This window comes from Vombatus ursinus, unplaced genomic scaffold, assembly GCF_900497805.2.
Source record: "Vombatus ursinus unplaced genomic scaffold, bare-nosed wombat genome assembly UNPS02000577.1, whole genome shotgun sequence".
In the NCBI taxonomy this organism is placed as follows: Eukaryota; Metazoa; Chordata; class Mammalia; order Diprotodontia; family Vombatidae; genus Vombatus; species Vombatus ursinus.
The window spans coordinates 24,218,365-24,239,065 of record NW_020940355.1 but is presented as its reverse complement, the minus strand read 5'-3'; the positions used below and the strand labels follow the sequence as shown (position 1 = coordinate 24,239,065).

General features: G+C 41.8%; 1 protein-coding gene across 1 annotated transcript in view; it reads right to left on the bottom strand.

The window, feature by feature from the left end:
- SLC22A23 (solute carrier family 22 member 23) overlaps positions 1-19,334 on the bottom strand; it is a 269,943-nt gene extending 250,609 nt beyond the window's left edge. The window contains exon 1 of the mRNA XM_027840467.1: positions 18,260-19,334. Coding sequence (XP_027696268.1) covers positions 18,260-18,937 — 678 coding nt within the window. The 5' untranslated portion in view covers positions 18,938-19,334. The remainder of the gene's footprint in view (positions 1-18,259) is intronic.
- Positions 19,335-20,701: the final 1,367 nt, after the last annotated feature.

The following is a 20,701-nucleotide window of genomic DNA, read 5'->3' as shown; positions in this document are numbered from 1 at the left end:
CATTATTCTGCCTGGTATGGTGGACAGAGGTCTTGCGAAAATCAAATGAAGCAATATATGTAAAATATTTTTACTGGGGGATACAACTTTACACAGCTAAGTAAATAAAAAATATGTGTCAGGTAAATGCCAAGTCATTTCAGGAAAGGACAATCAGAATACCTGGGCCTAATAGTTGTTCCATCAGGCCTCAGGTTAACCTTGTGACTTTTGCAGTCATTCAAGCCTTTTTTGGACTATTTTCCCATCTGTGAAATGTAGACAGAGATTTTGTACCCCTGGCTTCATAGGTTTGTTTGATAAAGCTCATAGTTGCACTGATTACACACTGTTACCCTGATAGTTACTGCATGCTACCTTAAAAAAATATTTTTTTGAAAAAGTAAAGAGAACAAAGCTTTTGACTAGGTGTTAATTCACAAATCTTTCTGTGATCATTGTAGGGAATTTTCCCCCAGATCACTATGTGCTTACACATAGAATGCAACTAAATTCATAGTTCTCTCCTGCCCTTACTCTCCTTATTTTTTTTTTAATTACTCTTCTCCCTCTGGGGGAAAAAAAAAGACAGTACTACTTTGGCAGTGATTCTTAAGATAAATATGTATGGTGCATGATAAAAATTTGGTTGTGTTGTACTTCTCTAAACTGTTCATTCTTTGGATCGTTAGATCATTAGACACTTCAAATGCTGAAAACACCCACCAGGGTCATTGCGAGGCCCCACTCTCACCCTCATCTGAGAATCAGTCTTCAGAAAGATTGGACAAAAACCACCTCAGCCTAATGGAAATGTATTTACACTTGTCTACCTTTACTCCTCTCATAAAGTACATCATCTCTCACCTACTATCCACCTTCTCTGACATGGCTGATCTCTGCTTTGAATCAAAAAAAAAAAAAAAGGAAAAAAAATTCTTATCTGGAATTCATTTGTCAAAACTTTCCATTCTGCTGCTTAAGCTCATTTAGGTAACTTATTTATTGAGGTTAAAAGTACAAAGGAAATACCAAGAGAAAACTGCCTCCAGTCTCTCCTCATTTCAGTCCATCCTTCACTCAACTGCCAGAGAGCTTCCTAAATTGAAGGTCTGAGTATGTCCACACTCCCCTTCCCTCCCCTTCCCCCCACCCCAGTTATCTCCAATGGCTTCCTATTTTCTCCAGGATCAAATATAAAATCCTCTATCTTTCAAAGATCTTCATAACCTGACTCCTTTCCTCCTACTCTAGTACTCTTCCACTTTATTCTCTCAGAGTACTCTCCAATCTAGTAACAATGGCTTTCTTGCTCTTCCTCCTACACAACAACACTCCATCTCCCAATTCCATATCTTTTCACTGTCTGTCACCCATCCCTAAAATGCTTTTCCTTCTCATTTTCCTATCCTGGCTTCCCTGAAGATTCAGCTCAAATCCTATTTTCTACAAGAGGCCTTTTGTGGTCCTTGTCTGAGAGGCATCTGGTGGTACAGTGGTTAGAGCACTGGTTCTGGAGTCAGAACGATATGAGTTCAAATCTCTGTTTAAAAAAAGGAGGGGGATAGAAAAGAGGGGAGAAGCTTAGCACATACCTGGTATATAATAAGTGCTATATAGATGCTTATTCTCTTTCCCGTTTCCTCCCCTCCCCCCAATGCCTTTCCACTGGGATTACTGGATATATATAATGAGCATGATATAATTTTATACTGTATATTTATTTATACTGCATGTATCTTATATGTACTTGGTTGCTTGCATGGTGTATGTTGCATGTGAGTTCCTTGAAGGGAAAAACGGTGTTTTCACCCTTTTTTGTTTCTCTAGCATTTAGCAAAGAACCTGGTACATATTAAGCATTTATTGCTTAATGTTTGTTGTTGTTAATTGATAATGATAATGATGAAAATTCTGATTTGGTTCTATAAAGAACTGTTGGACATTTGCTTTGTTTGAACACTGGGCTAGGCTTGAAAAATGACACAGGCCTTGCCCTCAAGAAGCGAAATGTCTAAAGGTCGGAAAGCGATAGGTACACAAACAACTATCATACCAGGTGGAAAGTGATAAAAACAAAGGGAAGCCAGGCAAAGAGAAGATTTCACAGAAGATTATAAGACTGGATTTTAACATGTAAGGAATCTTAGAGATCATCTGGTTCAGTCTTCTTATTTTATAACATATAGTAACTTATTTTATAATATATGGTAACTAAGGCCCAGAATGAAGTACTTGGCCCGAAATCATACAGGCAGTAAGGAGAAGACTTGGGACTCAAACCCAGGTCTTCTGATAGAGATAGAGAGGATAGAGATAAAGAAAGATAGAGAAAGGGGAGTAAGCAGGACAAGACAGTAGGTGGGCATGGGATGGGGAAAAGAGATGGGTGGTAGTATAGAGCAGTAGTGTCGCACTCAAATCGAAATGGGCAATTAATCTGTATATTAGGATTCCTATGACTACATATTAACTTTTAAACTATAATGTTTGTTATTGTTGTTCAGTTGTGTCCAACTCTTTCTGATCCCATTTGGGCTTTTCTTGGCAAAGATACTCCAGTGATTTGCCATTTCCTTCTCCAGCTCATTTGACAGATTGAGGAAACTGAGGCAAGTAGGGTTAAGTGCCTGGGATCATTACAGTTAGTGTCTGAGGCTAGATTTGAATTCAGGTCTTCCTGACTGCAGGCCTGGTGTTCTATCTACTGTGCCACCTAGATGCCCCTAAAATATGTTTTATTATTTATGTTGTATTTGTGTTTTGTTTTGTTAAATATTTTCCAATTACCTTTTAATCTGGTTTGGGCTGCACTTGGGAGTTGCTGGTTGGCATGTTTGATACCTCTAGTGTGGAGGAGTCAAATTTGGCTGGAATGTAGAATATCAGTATGAGATTTAATGTTGGACAGACAGCTTGGAAGAAAACTGTGGAGGACCTTGAATGCCAAGATCAAAAGTTTTAAGCTTTTTTTTTCTGTAGGCAAATAGCAGCCAAAGGTTTTTTGAAATGCACAGTGGTACATGAAGATTACTGATCATTTACAAAACTCATTTTAACAATTAGTTTTAATTTTTGTCCTCTAAAGAAGGGCGCAGAATGTCAGACTGTTTTCAGTCTCACAACCTCTTCCCTTAAATTGTATTGGGGGGGAAAAGAAAATTGAGGGAGACATAGAGAACTGATTACCTAACCACAAGTGTTCGTATTTTTATGTACTTGTACAATGACATGCATACTTGGATTTTCAATTTAATTCAGTATGTATCTACTGAAAATCTGCTCAAAGCCTGCCAATGAAAACAGGCACAATACAGTCTGGAGAAGTAAGATGTATTGTTTTGCAAACAATCTGAACACTGTAGAAGAAAGGATACAAAGTGATCCTAAACTAGGGTTGTGTTCAGTTTGGGATGCTACATTGTAAGAAAGCCACAGAGAAGTTGGAAGCCATCCAGAAGCAAACAATCATCTGGCAAAAACCTCAGATTATGCCACATGAGGTTCAGCTGAAGAAATGAAGAATATTCAGGGGGGAGGAAAGAAAAGACTGGGGAGGAAAGGTGTGCATATGATAGCCATCTAAGCATTTAAAAGTCGCGTAGAGAGATTATCTGTACTTTGCTTGAGTGATAGGGGGAAGTAGCAGAGAGAGAGAGAAAGAGAGAGAGTGTGTTTAGGTTCGACTTATGGAAGAAACTTGTTAATAATTAGAGCTGTCCAAACAAGGAATGAGCTGCCTTTGGACGTAGTGGGGTCCCTCTTCCCTGGAGGTCTTCAAGTGAGGGTTAGGTGACTCTTTCTCAGGTAGAATGGAGAAGGGATTCCTGTACAGATACAGACAGGATAGATAGGTGCCTTCTAATGCTGAACTCTGATTGCCTAGTCTTTGGGCATCCATACTAGCAATAGCAAAAACTCGGAACACATTTTCATTATGCTTTGTAACCATGAAGTTTCTTTTATCTACTACTGAATTTGTTCCACACAACAACCTTGTGAGTACGAAGTACAAGGATTTATTTGTTTGATGATTTATTTATATTTTGCACCAGACCTGTGACTTCATTGGTACAGGGAAATTCTCATGAGGAAGGTCCTTCAGCCAAGGCACATCAGGAGCAGTGTGGTACAGTAGAGAGAGCACTGGCTCTGGTGTCAGTCAAAAAACACCTATTGAGCATCTACTATGCATTAATATCCGCTCTCTCTCAGTCTCAGTTTCCTCAAGAGAGAAATGAGAGGACTGGATTAGATGACCTCTGAGGTACCTCCTAGTTCCAGATCTATTATCTTATGACTCAGTTTATAATCTTATAAGGGACTTGGGACATTGGGAAGTTAAGGGTCACACAACCAGTATGAATCAGAGGCAGGACTGGAACCCTGATCTTCTTAACTTCTGGGTCTCATCTGTTTCCACTATATCAAGCCTTCTCTTATCACGTAAGCTTGAAAGGGGGCTGCTAGGTGGTGCAGTGGATAGAACGCCAGGACTGGAGTCAGGAAGACCTGAGTTCAAATCTGGCCTCACACACACTTACTAACTGTATGATTCTGGGGAAGTCACGGAGCCCTGTTTGCCTCAGTTTCCTCATCTGCAAAATGAACTGGAGAAGGAAATGGCAAGCCACTCCAGCATCTCCGCCAAGAAAACCCCAAATGGGGTCACAAAGAGTCAGATAGCACTGAAATGACTTAACATATACCAAGTGTTGTGTAAGATGATATGTATATAAAGAAAAAAGCAAAAACGTCCCTGTTCTTAAAGAGCTCTTATTCTAACAAGAGAAATAGAATGTACATGCATACACACACATGCATATATAAAAACATATACAAAGTATATACAAGGTAACACGGAGGAAGGAAGACACTAGCTGCTGGAGGAATCAGAAAAGCCTTCCACAGAAGGCAGCTATCAGTAGCATCCCAAATAAGACTATTAAGTCTTATCTCATTTTAGAGGTAAGGAAACTGATGTTTAAGATGGTGAAGTCACTTGTTTAGGGTCACAGGTATTTGGTCATAGGCCTTGAGGCCACATGTGGCCTTCTAGTCCTTGGGTATGAGCTTTTGCCCAAGTCCAAGCTTTACAGAACAAATCCTTTTACTAAGGGGATTTGTTCTGTGAAGTTTGGATTCAGTCAAAGGGCCACTCTTGAGGACCTAGAAGTCCACGTGTGGCTTTGAGAATAAAGGTTCCCCACCCCTGGTTAAACTCAGGTCTTACTGATTCAAAGTCCAGTGCTTTATCCCCTTCCCTCCTTCCAAGCAGGATGTAAGGGCCACATACAGGAATTCTGTACCAATGCAACCCCAGAAACAAGTTATAAGACACTTAAAATACTAAGTAACTGGGGATAATGAGGTTGCAGTTAGGGTCTAGGTATCTCCAAATGGAATAATAGCTTCAAGTCATCCTAGTGTGGTTAGGGATCTTTCTAGTCATTTGGAAGCTAGCTAGAGAGATAAAGTAATGCTTCATAGACAAAGTGGAGCTTGAAGGAAAGCTGGGGTTTAGATAAGTAGGGACAAACTCATTAGCCTAAATTACTTTGATCTCATCTATTCCTAATGGCAATCTGGTCTAATAAACCTCTTGGATACTTCACTCCAGAGGTGATTAGGTATATATTATATACACCTCTTGCAGACAAAGCAAAATGTATACATAAGACACTATACATACATACATATATATGGTGTGCAGTGACTTACAACACTAAAATACTCTTTGGAATGAATGTAAAATTTTTTTGGTTTTTTAATCTGGGCTATATTGATTAGTCATTCTATCAATTTAGAATAGTTTCTGACACATGCTTTTGAAAATACTATAAAGCCTCCTAAATAATAGACTAATTAGTGGAGAGAGCATCTATATTATTTTTTAAAATGCAGATATTATTTTCATATCTACTACCCTCATGTTTACTACCAAATAAATATGGTAGTTAGTTTAACTCAAGCAGAGGCCTCCTTTAGTGAGAAGATAATAATTAGCAGAGTCATCCAAATCTATACCCAATTCACATGCAAGTCATAACATCACCTTCCTAAAGTCATAGTCTTCTTTGACAATGAAAGACAAACAATAACCTGTGAGTAGTAATAGCTGCCCCACTGGAGACCCAACCAGCCAGTTCTAGTAGGGCAATGCAATTCCTTCCTCCCTCCTTTCCCTTCTTCCTTCCTTCTCTCTCTCCCTCTGTCCACACAGTGAATCATACCCTTACCTGCAGATGCTCTGCCCAAAGGAATCTAAATTTTGATGGGTGAAACCTAGCAAGATATCTTGGGGTTTACAGATTAGATTTCTTTTTTATGGACCATGCCTTAAACCCAAACCACTCAGGTTCTCAACGATTGGCCAACAATAGGTTTCAGCCCAAGTCTCACTGGGTCATTGTTTGGGTTCTGTAGGTTCAGAGAAAGTGAAAATAGCAATTGTTTTTGTTTTGGCGAGAAACCTTGAGGGCCTCGTCTCTGAGATTGATTTTTTTTTTGGACTAGTTAAAAGAAGCCATTCTTTGCTTCATTTTTACCTAACCTTAATCACTGAATGGGAGTTGCCTCAGACAAACTGAGACCTGGGAAAGACCTTAAGTTAAAAACGCCAAGGTCTCCCACTACATCAGGGGCCATCACCAGTCATCCTGATCTATATCTTGCCACTGGACTCAGAAGACTCAGAGGTAAGAGTGAGGCTGGTGACTTTGCACAGCCCTGCCTCACTTAAATACAATTCCCATGAAAGTCATGACATCACCTTCCTGATGTCATGGTCCTCTTCAAGAATGAAAGACAAACAACAACAACAATGAGCACATTCAATTGTATATAGATATGTTTATATACTTAAAAAAATCTTTCTTCCTAGATATGGAGGAAAACTTGGTTGTATTATCACATTTCTAATTAATAGACCTCAAATTAAAATGATTTTACCTTGTAAATCTGGGTCTAGAAGCAGTGTGGCATAGTAAACAGACAGCCAGCGTGGGAGTCAGGAAGAACGGGATTCCTGCTTTGGACACTTGCTGGCCATGTGAGCCACAATTCATTTAACCTCTCAGTGCTTCCAGGAAACCATAAATCTAAGTTGCAGAGCAGGGGCTGATGTGGCATGGGCTCTGCAACTTAGATTTAGGGAGATTCTTCATCAGTAGTTCATTATACCAATGAAATCAGAGGTTTGTTATTCTAGTTCCCCACTCTCTACCCCCAAATTCTCCCCAGAGATGACAATACAACTCAGGATCACTTCTCTGCTCAAAAAACTGATTCCTCTGTATTACCTCCAGGGTAAATTACAAATTCTTAACCCTGGCACTTAGAGGCCTTCAAAATCTGGCTGTCACCTGCCTTTCCAGATTTGTTTCATATTCTTCCCCATTCATCAACTTTGCATTCCAGCTGAAGTACACTACTAACTGTTCTGTCTCTGGGCTCCATGCCTTTGCACAGGCAATAGCCTATGGAGAATACTCCATGCCTGGAATGTATTCCCACCTTTCCTCCCGTCTCCAGAATTCTGAACTTCTTTCAAGTCTCAGCTCCGGTTTGCCTTTCTCTCTCTCTTCAAACCTTCTTTTGGTTTCTTTATCTCTATTCTATTGCCCCAGTAGAATGTAATCTTCTGGAAGGCAGGACCTATTTCCTTTTTTTTTTTAATTTTTTGAGGGAAATGATAATTAATAATCGATGATCTGGGGAGATCCAAAGTTCTCCCTTTTTCTATTATCCTCTCCAAAACTTCACTCTCAGAAGGTTGAGCTAACTTTCTCCTCTATCTGACCCCACCCAACTTTACAAGGAATCGGGTCCAATGTGAATTCCACTAAATCAAGCTTGGGTGGAAATAGATCCTTTTGTCTACAGTGCCTGAGGCTGGAGGTGGTTTGGGTAGAGGGACAGCCCCTCTGTTCAAGAGTGACAAGATGTCACTCTCAGCCCCTCATTGGAGGGAGCTCACTTCTCTTTGTAAAGTCCACCTCTCATTAACTGTTAACCAATCAGAGTTGATTGCCATCTGCTGGAACACCTCTTGTCCAAGGGCATATAAACCTCAAGAAGTACCCATGCTTCCTCTTTGACCATCAAGAGGATAAGGAGCCCTTTTTGTCAATCACTTGCTGGCCATGATTGATATAATTGATTATAATTTACCCCAAAATTTTGTCTCTTGAAATTATTTTGTCACATTTTGTATACCTAGGGCCTTTCACAGTTTCTTGTACACTGGAGGTCCTTAACGAGTTCTAGGAACCTAATAAATTGTTAAATTGGATTGGTAACCCAAATCTAGATCATCTGCTTTGGGGGTAACTCAGGACCAATAAATGTTTCATCCTTCTTTTCTTCTCCTATAACCTATAAAGTTATACCCTGGGAATACAAACTATTTTGGTATTAGCCTAGAACAAACAAACATATAATGCACTCCAAAGCTCGATATGAATTAACTTTTTATTAGATGTCATTTGGGATAATCATCCATTAGCAAGAATAATTGAGAGATGACTGTAGGTCTGAGATAAGCTCAAAAAGGGCAGGTATCCTGTTTAACTCATTTTGAAATGGAGAGAGAAACATGGTAAATTGTATGTATATATACTTACATTATATATATATATGTTTATGGAATGGTCAAGTTCTTCCTCAAGTCTAATAGTTAAGTGCATTCTATTTGCAAAGCATCTTTTAAACATGAAATATAGCTCTCAAATGGGCTCCAGAAGAAAAGCTTCATAGTGGGCAAATCATGGTGCTAAGTGCATAACCCATCCATAATTTAATATGACCACTGGGATTCTTGTGGTTATATTATGTAGCTAGCATCTCTTCTGTATTTATTTTTTTTAAACAACACTAAGGAATAAAGCAAGTGAATTTAAGATCTAGCACAAAGGGCTTTTTACCCTTCTACTGAGTGACAAACATAAGTAGTAGCTATTTCAATGACACAGCTGTTTGGTTGATTCCTAGTAAGTTATCTATACTACCAGAGCTCACTTGTAGAAAAATGTTCGTTTCCTCTTATTTTTGAAAATTATCAAAAGTAGTGTTTCCCAACATTTTGATTCTGTAATGCATTTTGAGGCATATACATTATCTATGACAAGCCTGGGCTAGATATCCCTAAAATTTGATTTTTTGAAGGGGGAAGGTTGGGCCCACCCATAGTAAATCATCAGAAGTTTTGTCTGACTAATAATAAAGGGGAAAAGGGAAGAATGGGCTTTGGAAAAGATAAGAATGGGCTTTGGAAAAGATAAGAAAGAATTAAGTGGGCAGAAGAAGAAAGATATTGGGGAAGATAAAGAGGAAAACAAAAGAAAGATGAGAAGAGAAGAAAAAGGAAACCACAGGTGAACACTTATTTAATTTGGTACACAGTTTGTGACAATTGGCTTCTGTCTAAGTAGTAAGGGAGCTAATCAGTTTTAATCTAGAGTTGGTTGAGAAGCATGGTCCTCAAGGGAATTGCCCCTAAGTAGTTAATATAGATGACAAATTGCTGCTTCAGTAACTTATCCAGGATGGTCTCCTAAGCTTTTGGAACCCAGATCCTCCTTTTACATGTTATCATAGAAAAATAGGGATGGGAAGTACAGAAAGACTATAACATAATTGTGATTTCATCATTGTTAGTTAATTGGAGAACTCTTTCCACCAATACACATCAAAACCAAATATGGTAACCTGCCTATGACATATCTAGAGTCCTTTGGTAGTTATCTAGTTTAATAAGTAACCAAAAAAAAAAAGTAACCACAACATAAAAATGTTAACCTTAGAGTGATTTAAAGTTAAATCAGGTCTCCTCCCAAAAAAAATTCTGGAAAGAGCTCCTTAACCATCATTAAAAATTTCTATGGCAACTCAGTCCCACTGAAAAGGTCCCTCCTCTCAAATAACTCAGAGAAGTGGTAGAAGACCTGGTAATGGACAACCCTACTGTATGACCCATCCTGCACCCTGATACTTGGTTAATTTTCTGTAAACACCACTTTCATCATGCCACTACCCTGATCAACTCCTTTCCCCCAATTACTTTCCATCACCAACACAACAAAACATAACTCCTTCAGTTATTATTTAAGGGCTAACACAAATTGACCCTAACTAACTTTTCCAAACTTTCCTCCCCTTACTCCAAACTTTAGTCAGTTTGGTCTTTAACTGCCCCATGAACATGCCATTTCCTCCAAGCCTTTAATCCAGTATCTTTCACTATGGCATTCACCTTGACACAATCACAAACTCAACTAAAGTCTGGAATGTGCTGAAGCTTGTGAAAAGATGCAAGGCAACTAAAAGGTATTTGGGTTGTTGTTTTTTTTAAAGTACGTTCACAGCAAGAAGATTAACCAGGAAGGGATAGGTTCTTTTGTTTGAGAAAGATGGTGGAATGTGGACAGCTGAGAGAGAACAAAACAATTCCAACTCTTATTTTGCTCTGGATTTTCTATCAAGAAGTATGATTTTCAAACTAAAAGGGGTAGAATAAAAGAAAATCAAAACAGAACTGAAGTTCTGAATCGATAATATGTTACGAAAACTTCTAGCTATTTAAAATGAATTCAAGGTTAGGCAAATTACTTCACAGGGTACACAAAGTTTGTGAAGTCAAGATGACTTGGGTCCAGATTCTGCCACTATCTACTATGATCATGGAGAAGATATTTTATTTTCCTAGTTGTCAATTTACTTATCTATAAAGCAGGGAGGTTGGGAGAGATGGCTTCTAAAATCCCTTTCAGTTCTAAAACTATGATCCTATGAGCTTATATAATTGTAAAACACAGAAATTCAACCACTGCTGAAAATATCTGAGAAATCATGAGGAGCCACAGGGGTACTGGAAAACATGGAATGAACAAATATTATCTCAATTTTCAAAACAGGGGAAATGGTAGATCTCAGAAACTACATTTTATGTTGTTCTATGGTCAAATTCTAGACGGAGTATGAACATTAAGAGAGAGAACACAGTGATTACAAGGAGCCAGCATGGCATGGGTTTAATTTTAAAAAAAAATAGTCCTACAAGGAAACACTCCTTTTTTTGATAAGTATAAACTAGTAAAGCAGAGAAATGTCATAGATGTAATGTATCTTGATTTTAGCAATGTATGTGCCAAAGAATCTTGTGACATCCTTGTGGACAAGACAGAGAGATATGAACTAGATATTAGTTAGCTGACTGTATGTCATTCTCTAAATATTGACTGATGGGGTCAGCTAAATGGGAACTCATTGTTATGTGTGTCACAGGATTCACATTCTCTTATCTGATAAAAAATAATGAAGTATTTCCAAAACTGTAAGGTGCTACCCAAATACCAGGCATTATAAAGACACTGAAAGCATATTTATCAAATTAGAGAATAGTAATCTAGAAGGGATAGATAATTTGTTAGATGACAGAATCAAGATTTCAAAAGCTTTCAATAGGTTGTGACAATAGGCTGAATTTAACAAGATGAAATTAAATAAAGATAAATGTAAAACTCTGTATTTAGCATTTTAAAAAAAACTCAATTCTTCAGACACTAGATCAGTATTCATAGTTTAACAGGGACAAGGATTGCCTTTCTTTTTGTCCCTGGTGCTTAGCATTGTATCTGGTCCATACCAAGCGTTTAGTAACTGCTTGTTGAGTAAATGACTTGCTAGACTTTTAGTCGACTACAAGTTCAATAAATCTAATGAACAAAAGTACATTGTTGATAACAAGGCAATTAAGAGTCCCACTGTACAATTAGTTGGTCAGACTGAATCTGCTCTATCAAGTCCAATGCTATTTGCTACCTTTGAAAAGGAACACTGACAAACTGGTCTGCATCCAGAAGGCAACTGGGGTAGAGAAGGAATCTGGAAACCATATCACACATTGAAAATGGTTAGACTGGATAGACTTGCCAGAAGAAGAGAGACATACCAGCAGATTTCAAATATTTAAAGGATGGCACATAGAAGCCTCATTCTGTGTTACTCCAGAAGAAAAGAACTACGTACCGGAGTGGAAGTTACAAAGAGGAAGGTTTCTACTATTGGAAAGAGTGTTGCACTGGAAGACTAATTTGAATCTCACTTTTGATACTAGCTATGTGATTCCAAATAAGTCAGTTCATCTCTTTGGGGCTCAGTTTCTTCATCTATAAGATGGACGTAAAGATACTTGCATTACATGCTTCCCAGTGTTGTTGTGGAGGAAAGTGCTTTGTAAATGTTCATTTGCTATTAGTATTAACAATGGAACAGGCTACTTTACAACATATTGAGTATCCTGTCACTGCAAGTATCTAAATAGGCAGAGACTGTGTGATAGAAAAATTGAAAAAACAACAACAACATGAAACTCTGGGTGGAATAGCATCTAGTATTATTACTATATGTTTAAAGCACTTTTGATACTGTATAGTTGTAACAGTAGGATCTTGGAAAATTAATAGTGGGGTGAAGTAGGGAAAGAGGAGGGAACCTAACTGAGGAATCAGAGAGAATTTGGTGAAATGAACAGAGTTGGCAGCCTGTGAGGTAGGGCAAAATCGGTTACCAGGCTTTTAGTCTATCAGTCATCTCAATTAAAGGTAACTTTCATTTGGGAAGCAGGAACTTAGTGAGCCCAAAAGAGGTACAAGTAGAGGTGGGGACATAGCAGATTGGACTATGAAACAGGAAGAGAGAGAAGCTTATTCCTGAGTCTTGAAGGGAGCACATGTGATGAGATGGATTATGGGACTGGTTATGGAGGTGGCATATTAGGCCTACTATAACCAGTCCTAGATGTTAAACTAGAAAGAAATAGAAAAGCTGACCCTCACCAAGAGGTGGAACCAACCTTAGCAACCAACCAACAAATGACCTGGGCAAAATGGCCAAGTCAGAGAGAGACCAGCCAGTGAACTTAGACTTCCAAGGTCTAAAGCCACTGACACAGAAAAGTTGAGAATTATGAAGACAGCTTTCAACCTAAGGAAGGAATCTGTGGGGTGGAATAGAGAAATGAATGCCTTTTTCACTCAAATAGCAAGGTCAGAATTTCCAAAGGGTAAGCCATAGATACATTTAGGAAAGGAAAATAAGGTCAAGGCATGATGGCTTAAAGCCATTCCTTGGGAGTCAAAAAGTAAAATACCTTCTTTAGTTAAGAGTCCCACACCTGGAGATAAGCTTAGGAAGCAATTTCTGGAAGGATGTGAGAATTTTAGCAGTCCTGTTAAACTATATCTGTATCAGGATAAGGAGTCAAAGAGCTTGGTCTAATCTCTAATCCAGACAGGGCACGCTTGACTCTGGTATAAGAACTAAAAGAATGTGTTAACAAACAGTACAAGCCATCTATACAGCTCCATTTAAATTTTTACAGAATAACACTACAAATACCTGACATGCCTATAGTGTTTTATACTTTTAAAAGTACTTTCCTATCCATTAACTTATTTGATCTTCACAAAGGCCATATAAGGCATACAGAGAAAGTCCTATCACCATTTTACAGAGAAGGAAACTGAGACTTACAGAAATTTATGTGATGTCCCCTAAGTCAGGACTTGATATGGCAGATTCAGTCTGACCAACTAATTATACAGTGGGACTATTAACTACCTTATTATCAACAACATATTTTTATTCATGAAGCCCAAGATTTCATTAGATTTATTGAACTTGCAGTCAAATAAAAGTCTAGCAACATATACAGACGTAACAGAGTTAGCAGACTCTGAACCTAGCTTTTTTGACTCCTACTCTGGTGTTCTTACTACTTCTAAGCTATTTTTAAGATCAGAGTTAGTTTCTAAGACTTGTAACTTTAGGACTTTCCACCTTTTGCTTGTTATTTTAAGCTCTTGTCTGTTTTCCTGTAGTTGCTAGAAATAAAAAATAAAATAAAATAAAATAAAATAAATATCATTTTAAACCTAAGAAAAAGCTGTGTGTTGGTTTCACAGCCCAGTTGGAAACCTGTACCCTTTGCTGCAGAGAAATCTAGGTGAGAGGGGTCCAGGAGAAAGAAAAGGCAAGGACATAATCAGTGAACATGTGTGTATTGGGTTCATCCAGAGAATCATGGTATGAAGCAGAACAAGCTCTAGGCTCATAAGGGGAAGGAAGTGAGGACAGGGATCTACTAGAGACTTTAAAAATGTCTCAGGAAGTCCGAGACCAGAAGGAAGGCCCCATGTGACTCCACAGGCTGGCTGACCATCTGTTACACATGTTGGAGAAGGGATGCCTGCACGGAGTCAGAGATCAAGCTACATTATAACAAAGGTTTCCATTCAGATGGTTCTTTCTAAACTGCTCTCCCCACACCAACTCTGTCAGTCAGTCAGTCAGTCTCCAAGCATTTATTAATCATTTTCTACATGTCAGGCACAAGTGCTAATAATACAAAGGCAAAAAGAGTCCTTGTCGTTAAGGACATATATTCTGATAGATAAGACAACATAGAAGTAATTAGGTATCTAGGAGATATAAACAGTAGATGGGAGGTCATCTGAGAGAGGGAAGCACTAGCCACTAGGAGGACAAAGAAAGAGCTCCTGTAGAAGGGGAAAGTTGAGCTGAATCCTGAAGGAAGCCAGGGACACTAAGAGGCACAGGTGAAAACAGGCAGTATGCCAGGTCTCAGAGACAGTGAGTGCAAAGATGGGGAGGGACAGGAGAACCATAAAGCAGGCTAATGTGGCTGGACTAGAGAGAATGGTAAATGGCAGTAAAGTATAAAAAGATTTGGAATAGTAGGAGAAGGGGCCAGGTTGTGAAGAGCTTTAAATACTTAAACAGAGGACTTTATATTTGATCCTGGAGGTAATAGAAAACTATTGGGAGTTTATTGGAGTTGAAGGGTGACATGGTCATCTGTATGCTGTTGGAAAATCTCACTGGCAGCTGGAGTGAAGATACATCAGGAACCACTTTAGGCTATTGTAATGATCCAGGCAGGAGACAATAAAGGCTTGAACTAAAGTGGTGGCAGTGTTAGTAATGAGAAGGGGTCAGATGCAAGAGATGATACAAGAGAAGAAACAAGATTTGGCAAACAGATTGGATATGTAGAGTGAGAGAGAATGAAGGATTTGGGATGACAACAAAGTTGTGAGCCTTCATGACTGGGAAGAACTGAGAGGTCAACAACGCAAGTATTACTAGCTTCATTTTATAGATGAGGAAACTGAGGCTTCCAGAGGTTGAGTGACCCATGGTTATGGGGGTGTGGGGAGCGGGATGACAACAAAATATCAATCAGAAGCAGGCTTTGAACAAAGGTCTCATTCCAAGTCTAGGGCTTCCCCCGTGGTACCAAGTTCTCAAAATGAACTCAGAAGTCCCTTCCTGCTTTTAAGACTTCTAGTGTTTTATTTGTGTGCTTTATATCTCCCAAATTTAATGAGATATAAGCTTCCAGAATTTTGCAGGGTCCTCGACACCCTGGCACAGTACTATGCAAAGAGCTCAACAAACACCTGATGAATAAAAACTATTTATGATAATAAAGATTTTATTAGGTTCATTGAGAATGGGGGCAAGGTATAACAATTGGTAAACTGAATTTTTTTCCTAAGGTGGAACTTTTTTTACACTCCCCTTCCCCCAATTTTCAATATGCATAGAACCTGCACACAAAATTTTTCCCTCCTTAGGTCTATGTCACTGTTTCTGACTTTATGAAGGAAGCTGAAATCCTTTGTGACCCCACAGTTTCATGACTATAATTATAATGCATTCCATATTTGCATATATAATATTGTTATCACTTGAACACGTTGCTGAGGAAAAAACCTGCCAAAACAGACCCCAAAATGTACTTAAGATCTAAGCCTCTTAAAAGTATGTTACAAAACTAAACACTGGGAACCACAGTTCTTTATTTAGATCATATATGCCCATTAAAAATCAATTTGCTCTTACCACTAAAGATCTTAAAAGAAATGTGTCCTTAAGCATTCTTTCAGGTGCTTCAATCCCCTCCCCCTCCATTTATGTATTTTTGTCCATACGGCCCATAAAAGTGTTTTAAAAAGTTCGAAGACCTATAGAAGTGATTAGATGGTATGTTTTTCTGTTTGGAGCTACTCTCGAGTAAGTTCAGAAAGATTTTTCAAATCCCCAGTAAACTATTTTAGGACTGCCCTCCCACCATTTACAACTGAATATTGAATCCCTCCTTCTTGAATCCTTCTAGTAATGATAATAAGAAGCTATCCTCACTAGTAACTTTGAAGTTTCACCTCTCCTTCTATCTCAGCATGCCCACTGCTCTCTTCTTGGCCTAATCCCTACAAGTATGTGCACACAGACACATAGATATATAGCTAAAACACAAATGTTCCCAGACTATTATGTTTAAAGGCACTATAGACACACATTTTCCTCAAATCACCTATGTCTCCCGCTGTAAGAAAAAAGCGTTCTCCATTGATAAAAGCTGAGTCCAAGAAGCACTAAACAAGGTTTGGCAGGCACAAAGGGGATAAGGAAAAGGCCCACCACTCTAGTAAAATAGCTTCTGCAAAGCTAAGCAGAATTGCAAGAAGCAGGTACAGCTGATACAAAGTTCCCATAGGATAAATCATCTTCACTGAGCTCAGTGAGCACAAGATTAAGGGCATGATTAAGATGATGATGATGTAAGAGTTTCGTCTTACACTTCCATGAGTTACAATTGTTTACTAACATGCAGAAGATACATGCATAAATTGGCTATAATGAATGGCTGGATTTTATCTTGGTATCTGGATTAACTATTTTAAAGCCTTCAAATAGCACATATGGGTATGGAAGTTAATATTTACCTTTAAATGTAAATAAATACTACTTGCAGGAGAGTTTTCATATTTTAAGTAAAAAAGAGAACTATGGCTGTGTAAAGTAGTTATCTTTAACACAGTTATTATAGTTGATTTAATACTCTGCCTTTTCAGGCACAGACCTAATGAACCACAGGCTCTTGGAGGCATCTGCCACCAAGTACTGGAGTTAAGAATAAACAAAGAATATAGTATTTCATCAAGTGAAGGTGCTCCTCAATTAAGTAAAATAAAGTTCATATAAAAAAATGAGAACTCTCTGCTCTGTATATAAATTCAAGTGACCACTATGTAGATGGGCAAAGAGTAATGGGGGATGGAAAACTGAGACTTTTAGGAGGTTGACAAGTATACCCTACACCTGAATACTGAAAACCTTGGGAACTTAAAAATAAACACTGAGACCAACTAGAGACTGTCAACTTTAAAGTTAAAAGAGGAAACAGCAAGGAGGAAAAAGTGTGTGAACAAATTTTTTTGACAACTTCAGCTAAATAATATTCTCTGGGTTTGCTCCTGTAGGAAACTTAGACACTTTCTCAGCTGTGTCTCTGTGGGTGCATACACACACATGCATATACACATACATATATAAATTTTATATATACATGTCTATATAAACAGCAGTGTATGTTTACACACATGTATGCACATGCAGATGTGAATGTACAGGCATGCATATGTACATTCATACACATTACTCAAGTTCTGGAATAGAACTTCGGTTTTGAAAGGAAATGCTACACTTCATAAATAATTATATGTTGAAGATATGAGGAATAGTTGCATATACATGGGCTCTGTCTCCAGAACAAAATCATGAGTAGGCAGTGAGTTTTCAGGACTGACCCATCTGTGGTCCCTTGTGACTTTTGTTACACAGTACCTAAAATAGCTTGATAACACAGCAACAGTTTTTTTCCCTTAAGGGGCAGGGGTCTCTTTCCAAAGCATACACTAACAGAAGCTAGGGAGTGTAATACTGAGCACCTTTGGAGTAAAGGTGCACTGTCCCTGGCTGGGGTGGTGGGGAGAAGAGGAAGAGAAAGGAAAGGAGAAAGAGGAAAAGATAGCATATCTGCCCAAGGACCCTTATTTCACAGAGAAGGAAATTTTACTATGGAAGGAAGAAAAGCGAAAGGTCATCGAGGTACTAGTGCACATGCAGGTATAGCCTCATTTTCGGCCCCATGGTCCCTTAGTTCTCTGTTCTCCATGTTGCCCAGGTTGAGAGTGCTTGCAGCTCACAGACCATTCATTGACTGAGGGGAAAGGGGGTGGGGAGAGTAGACGCAGAAGATATTTGGGGATCGTGGAAATGCTATGAAGGACGGTGGGGGGGGGGGGGGGGGGAAGGGGAAAAGGTTATTAGTTACTGAGGTTAAGGTTTGGGGGGAGGAGCCCAAATAGGACACTTCAGAGGATAAAGGGAAGGAAAGGCAGTTCAGCCTTACCTTGCTGACAACATTTTGCACGAGACCGGCTCGGATGCGGTAGTGCCATTGGTGGCACTGGCAATTGCTGGAGTTGAGGTCTTCTCTATCCGGAGGGGGCTGCAGGGGCAGTGTGTAGTCCACCTCTGCTCCTCCCAGGCTACTAGTGCTCAGGTTGCTCACCGGTCTCCAGGTGGTCGTGGAGAAGGTTGCCGGAGTCCCAGTCCAGTTCCCAAAGTCGCCAATACCCATCCTGCCAGTGGCGGTGGCCCCCGCGAAACCAGCTCCTTCTTGGGGACCCCGGCACCAGAATTCCGGCTGGTCCAAGAGAAAAGAGTCCGAGAATTGGCTGAAGCCGATGAACAGAGCCGGGATCCAGGTGAGGATCACCAGCGTCTTCTGGTAGCCTCCGCCCAGCCCCCCGAGGAAGGGCAGCACCGACCCATCGTAGTCCAGCAGCAGGAGACTAGGTGCTGAGGACGAGGAGCAGCAGCTGGGCTGCGGGGCGCCTCCTGGGGCCCCGGGGGCCGGGAGAGGCGGCAGGGTCTGGATGTCCCCTACGTCGACAGGCGGACCTCCCAGGGGGGCTGCTGCAGCCGCAGCCTCCCCAGCCGGCAGGGAGCCGTTCTCCTCTGGAGGAGGCTGGTGGCGTCTCGGCCCGCCGCCTCCTCCCGCCTCACGTCGCCGGTCTATCGCCATCCTCGCGACCCGCCACACGGAGAGATGCACATAGAGAGAGGGGGAGGCGAGGCAGCCACCACCGGTGCCACTACTGCGGCGCCTCCTCCAGCGCCCTGCCTGCCCGGGCCAGAGGGCAATGCCAATTTGGGTTTAAAAAAAAATCTGTGGTGTTTTTAAAAAAAGATACCCCCACCTCCTCACGTCCCCTCTTCCTCGCTTTCTCTCTCCTCCTCCTTCTCTTTCTCCTCCCCGGGAATGAGTGCAGGATCGCAAAGCACACGGCCAGGCGGCCGCTGCGTCCCGGCGGTGGCGCTCCTAGCCCCAGGTCAGTCTATGCGTCAAGCCGTGCCTATGCCGCCCTGGGCCGGACACCCGCTGCCCTCTAGCTTCCCCTCTTTCCCCAGGGGCCGAAAGGGTTAGGAGCGAAGCCGCCGCCGGAGCTGCTGCCGCCGCTGCCGCTGCCGCTGCTACTCCTGCCTGTTCTTCGGCCCGGGCTGCAGCAGCTCCGCCACCCGCGGAGGACGGACGTGCCTCTCGCCCCGGCGGCGGGCTGGGGCTCCAGGGGGCGGGAGAGGCCGGCTCCTGGGAAACGGGACCACAGCCTGGCTCCCCCGGCTTCTTAGCCGCCGCCGCCACCGGCGCTGCCGCCGCCGCTGCAATCGCAGTGTCTGCGGGCCCGGCACATCGGCTTTTCCTGGCCGGGGAGTGCGGACGGGCGGCGAAAAGACTCTCCTCCCCCTCCTCCTCCTTCTCCTAGAGGAGCGGGGACCCGCGATCCGGAGGAGCCGAGCGAGGCTGCGGCAGCCAGGGAAGGAGGAGCCGAGCTCCGCTCCGCTCTGCAAGCGGGCAGCGCTGCGCCCTGAAGGAGCCGGCTCCCGAGTGCAGCCCGGGAGGGGGGAGGGGTGGTGACGGGGGAGGGGGCGGTGCGGGGCGGGGGAAGGACGAGGGAGGAGGGAGCCCGCGAGCTAGCTCCACTCCTTCCTTCTACTCCCCTCCCGTCTTTCTTGATTGAGCTCTGGACGCCTTCCGGAAGCGAGGAGCTTGGATCCTAACCTGCACAGCCGGCCAGGCTCCTTCCCTCCTACCCCCCACTCCGTAAGCTCCCGCCCCGGGACCGGGACTCGCGCCTCCTCCTCCTCCTCCCCTCCCTTCCCGAGGTGTAGGTACAACAGCGGAGACGGCGGTGACGGCGGCGGCGGCGGCCGCACCTGCTGCTCCCGGCTCCTGAGCGCCAGCGCCACCTCCAGTCCACCGTGCGCCTTCTGCGGGATTGGGGGGCAAGCGGAGGGAGGGAGACGGAAGAATGGGAAATAGAACACCCTGATTCTGCCAAATACAAGGAATTGAACAGTGCGGGCGCCCCCCCCCCCCCCCGCGAGCTGATACCTCCCTTTCGACTCAGAGAGGGTGCCAGCATTGGAGAGGAGACAGAAGCCAGATGAGAAAGGAGAGAGTGAATTAGGGGAAGGAGGAGAAGATCGGCTCCCGCCTCAAGGTCTGCCTTGCAGGGTTTTGTAGGACTCCGGCTGGGCAATTATGTGGGTGATTTGTGTGTCTTGGTTTCCCCATTCACCTCAAAATATGCCTGGGTCCTACTCCTTGCAGCTCTCCCCTTGACCTCTGCACAGCTCAAAGGTGTGTACTGACTTGCCTGAGTTCCTTCCTCTCCAGGAGCTACAGAAGCATGCTTCTGAGTTCCGAGAGGATGCTGTCTGCCTCCAGCCGGCCAGTTCTCCTGTTTTCCACTGAAAGGGTTTGTTTTTTGCAAGCCTAATGCCAGTC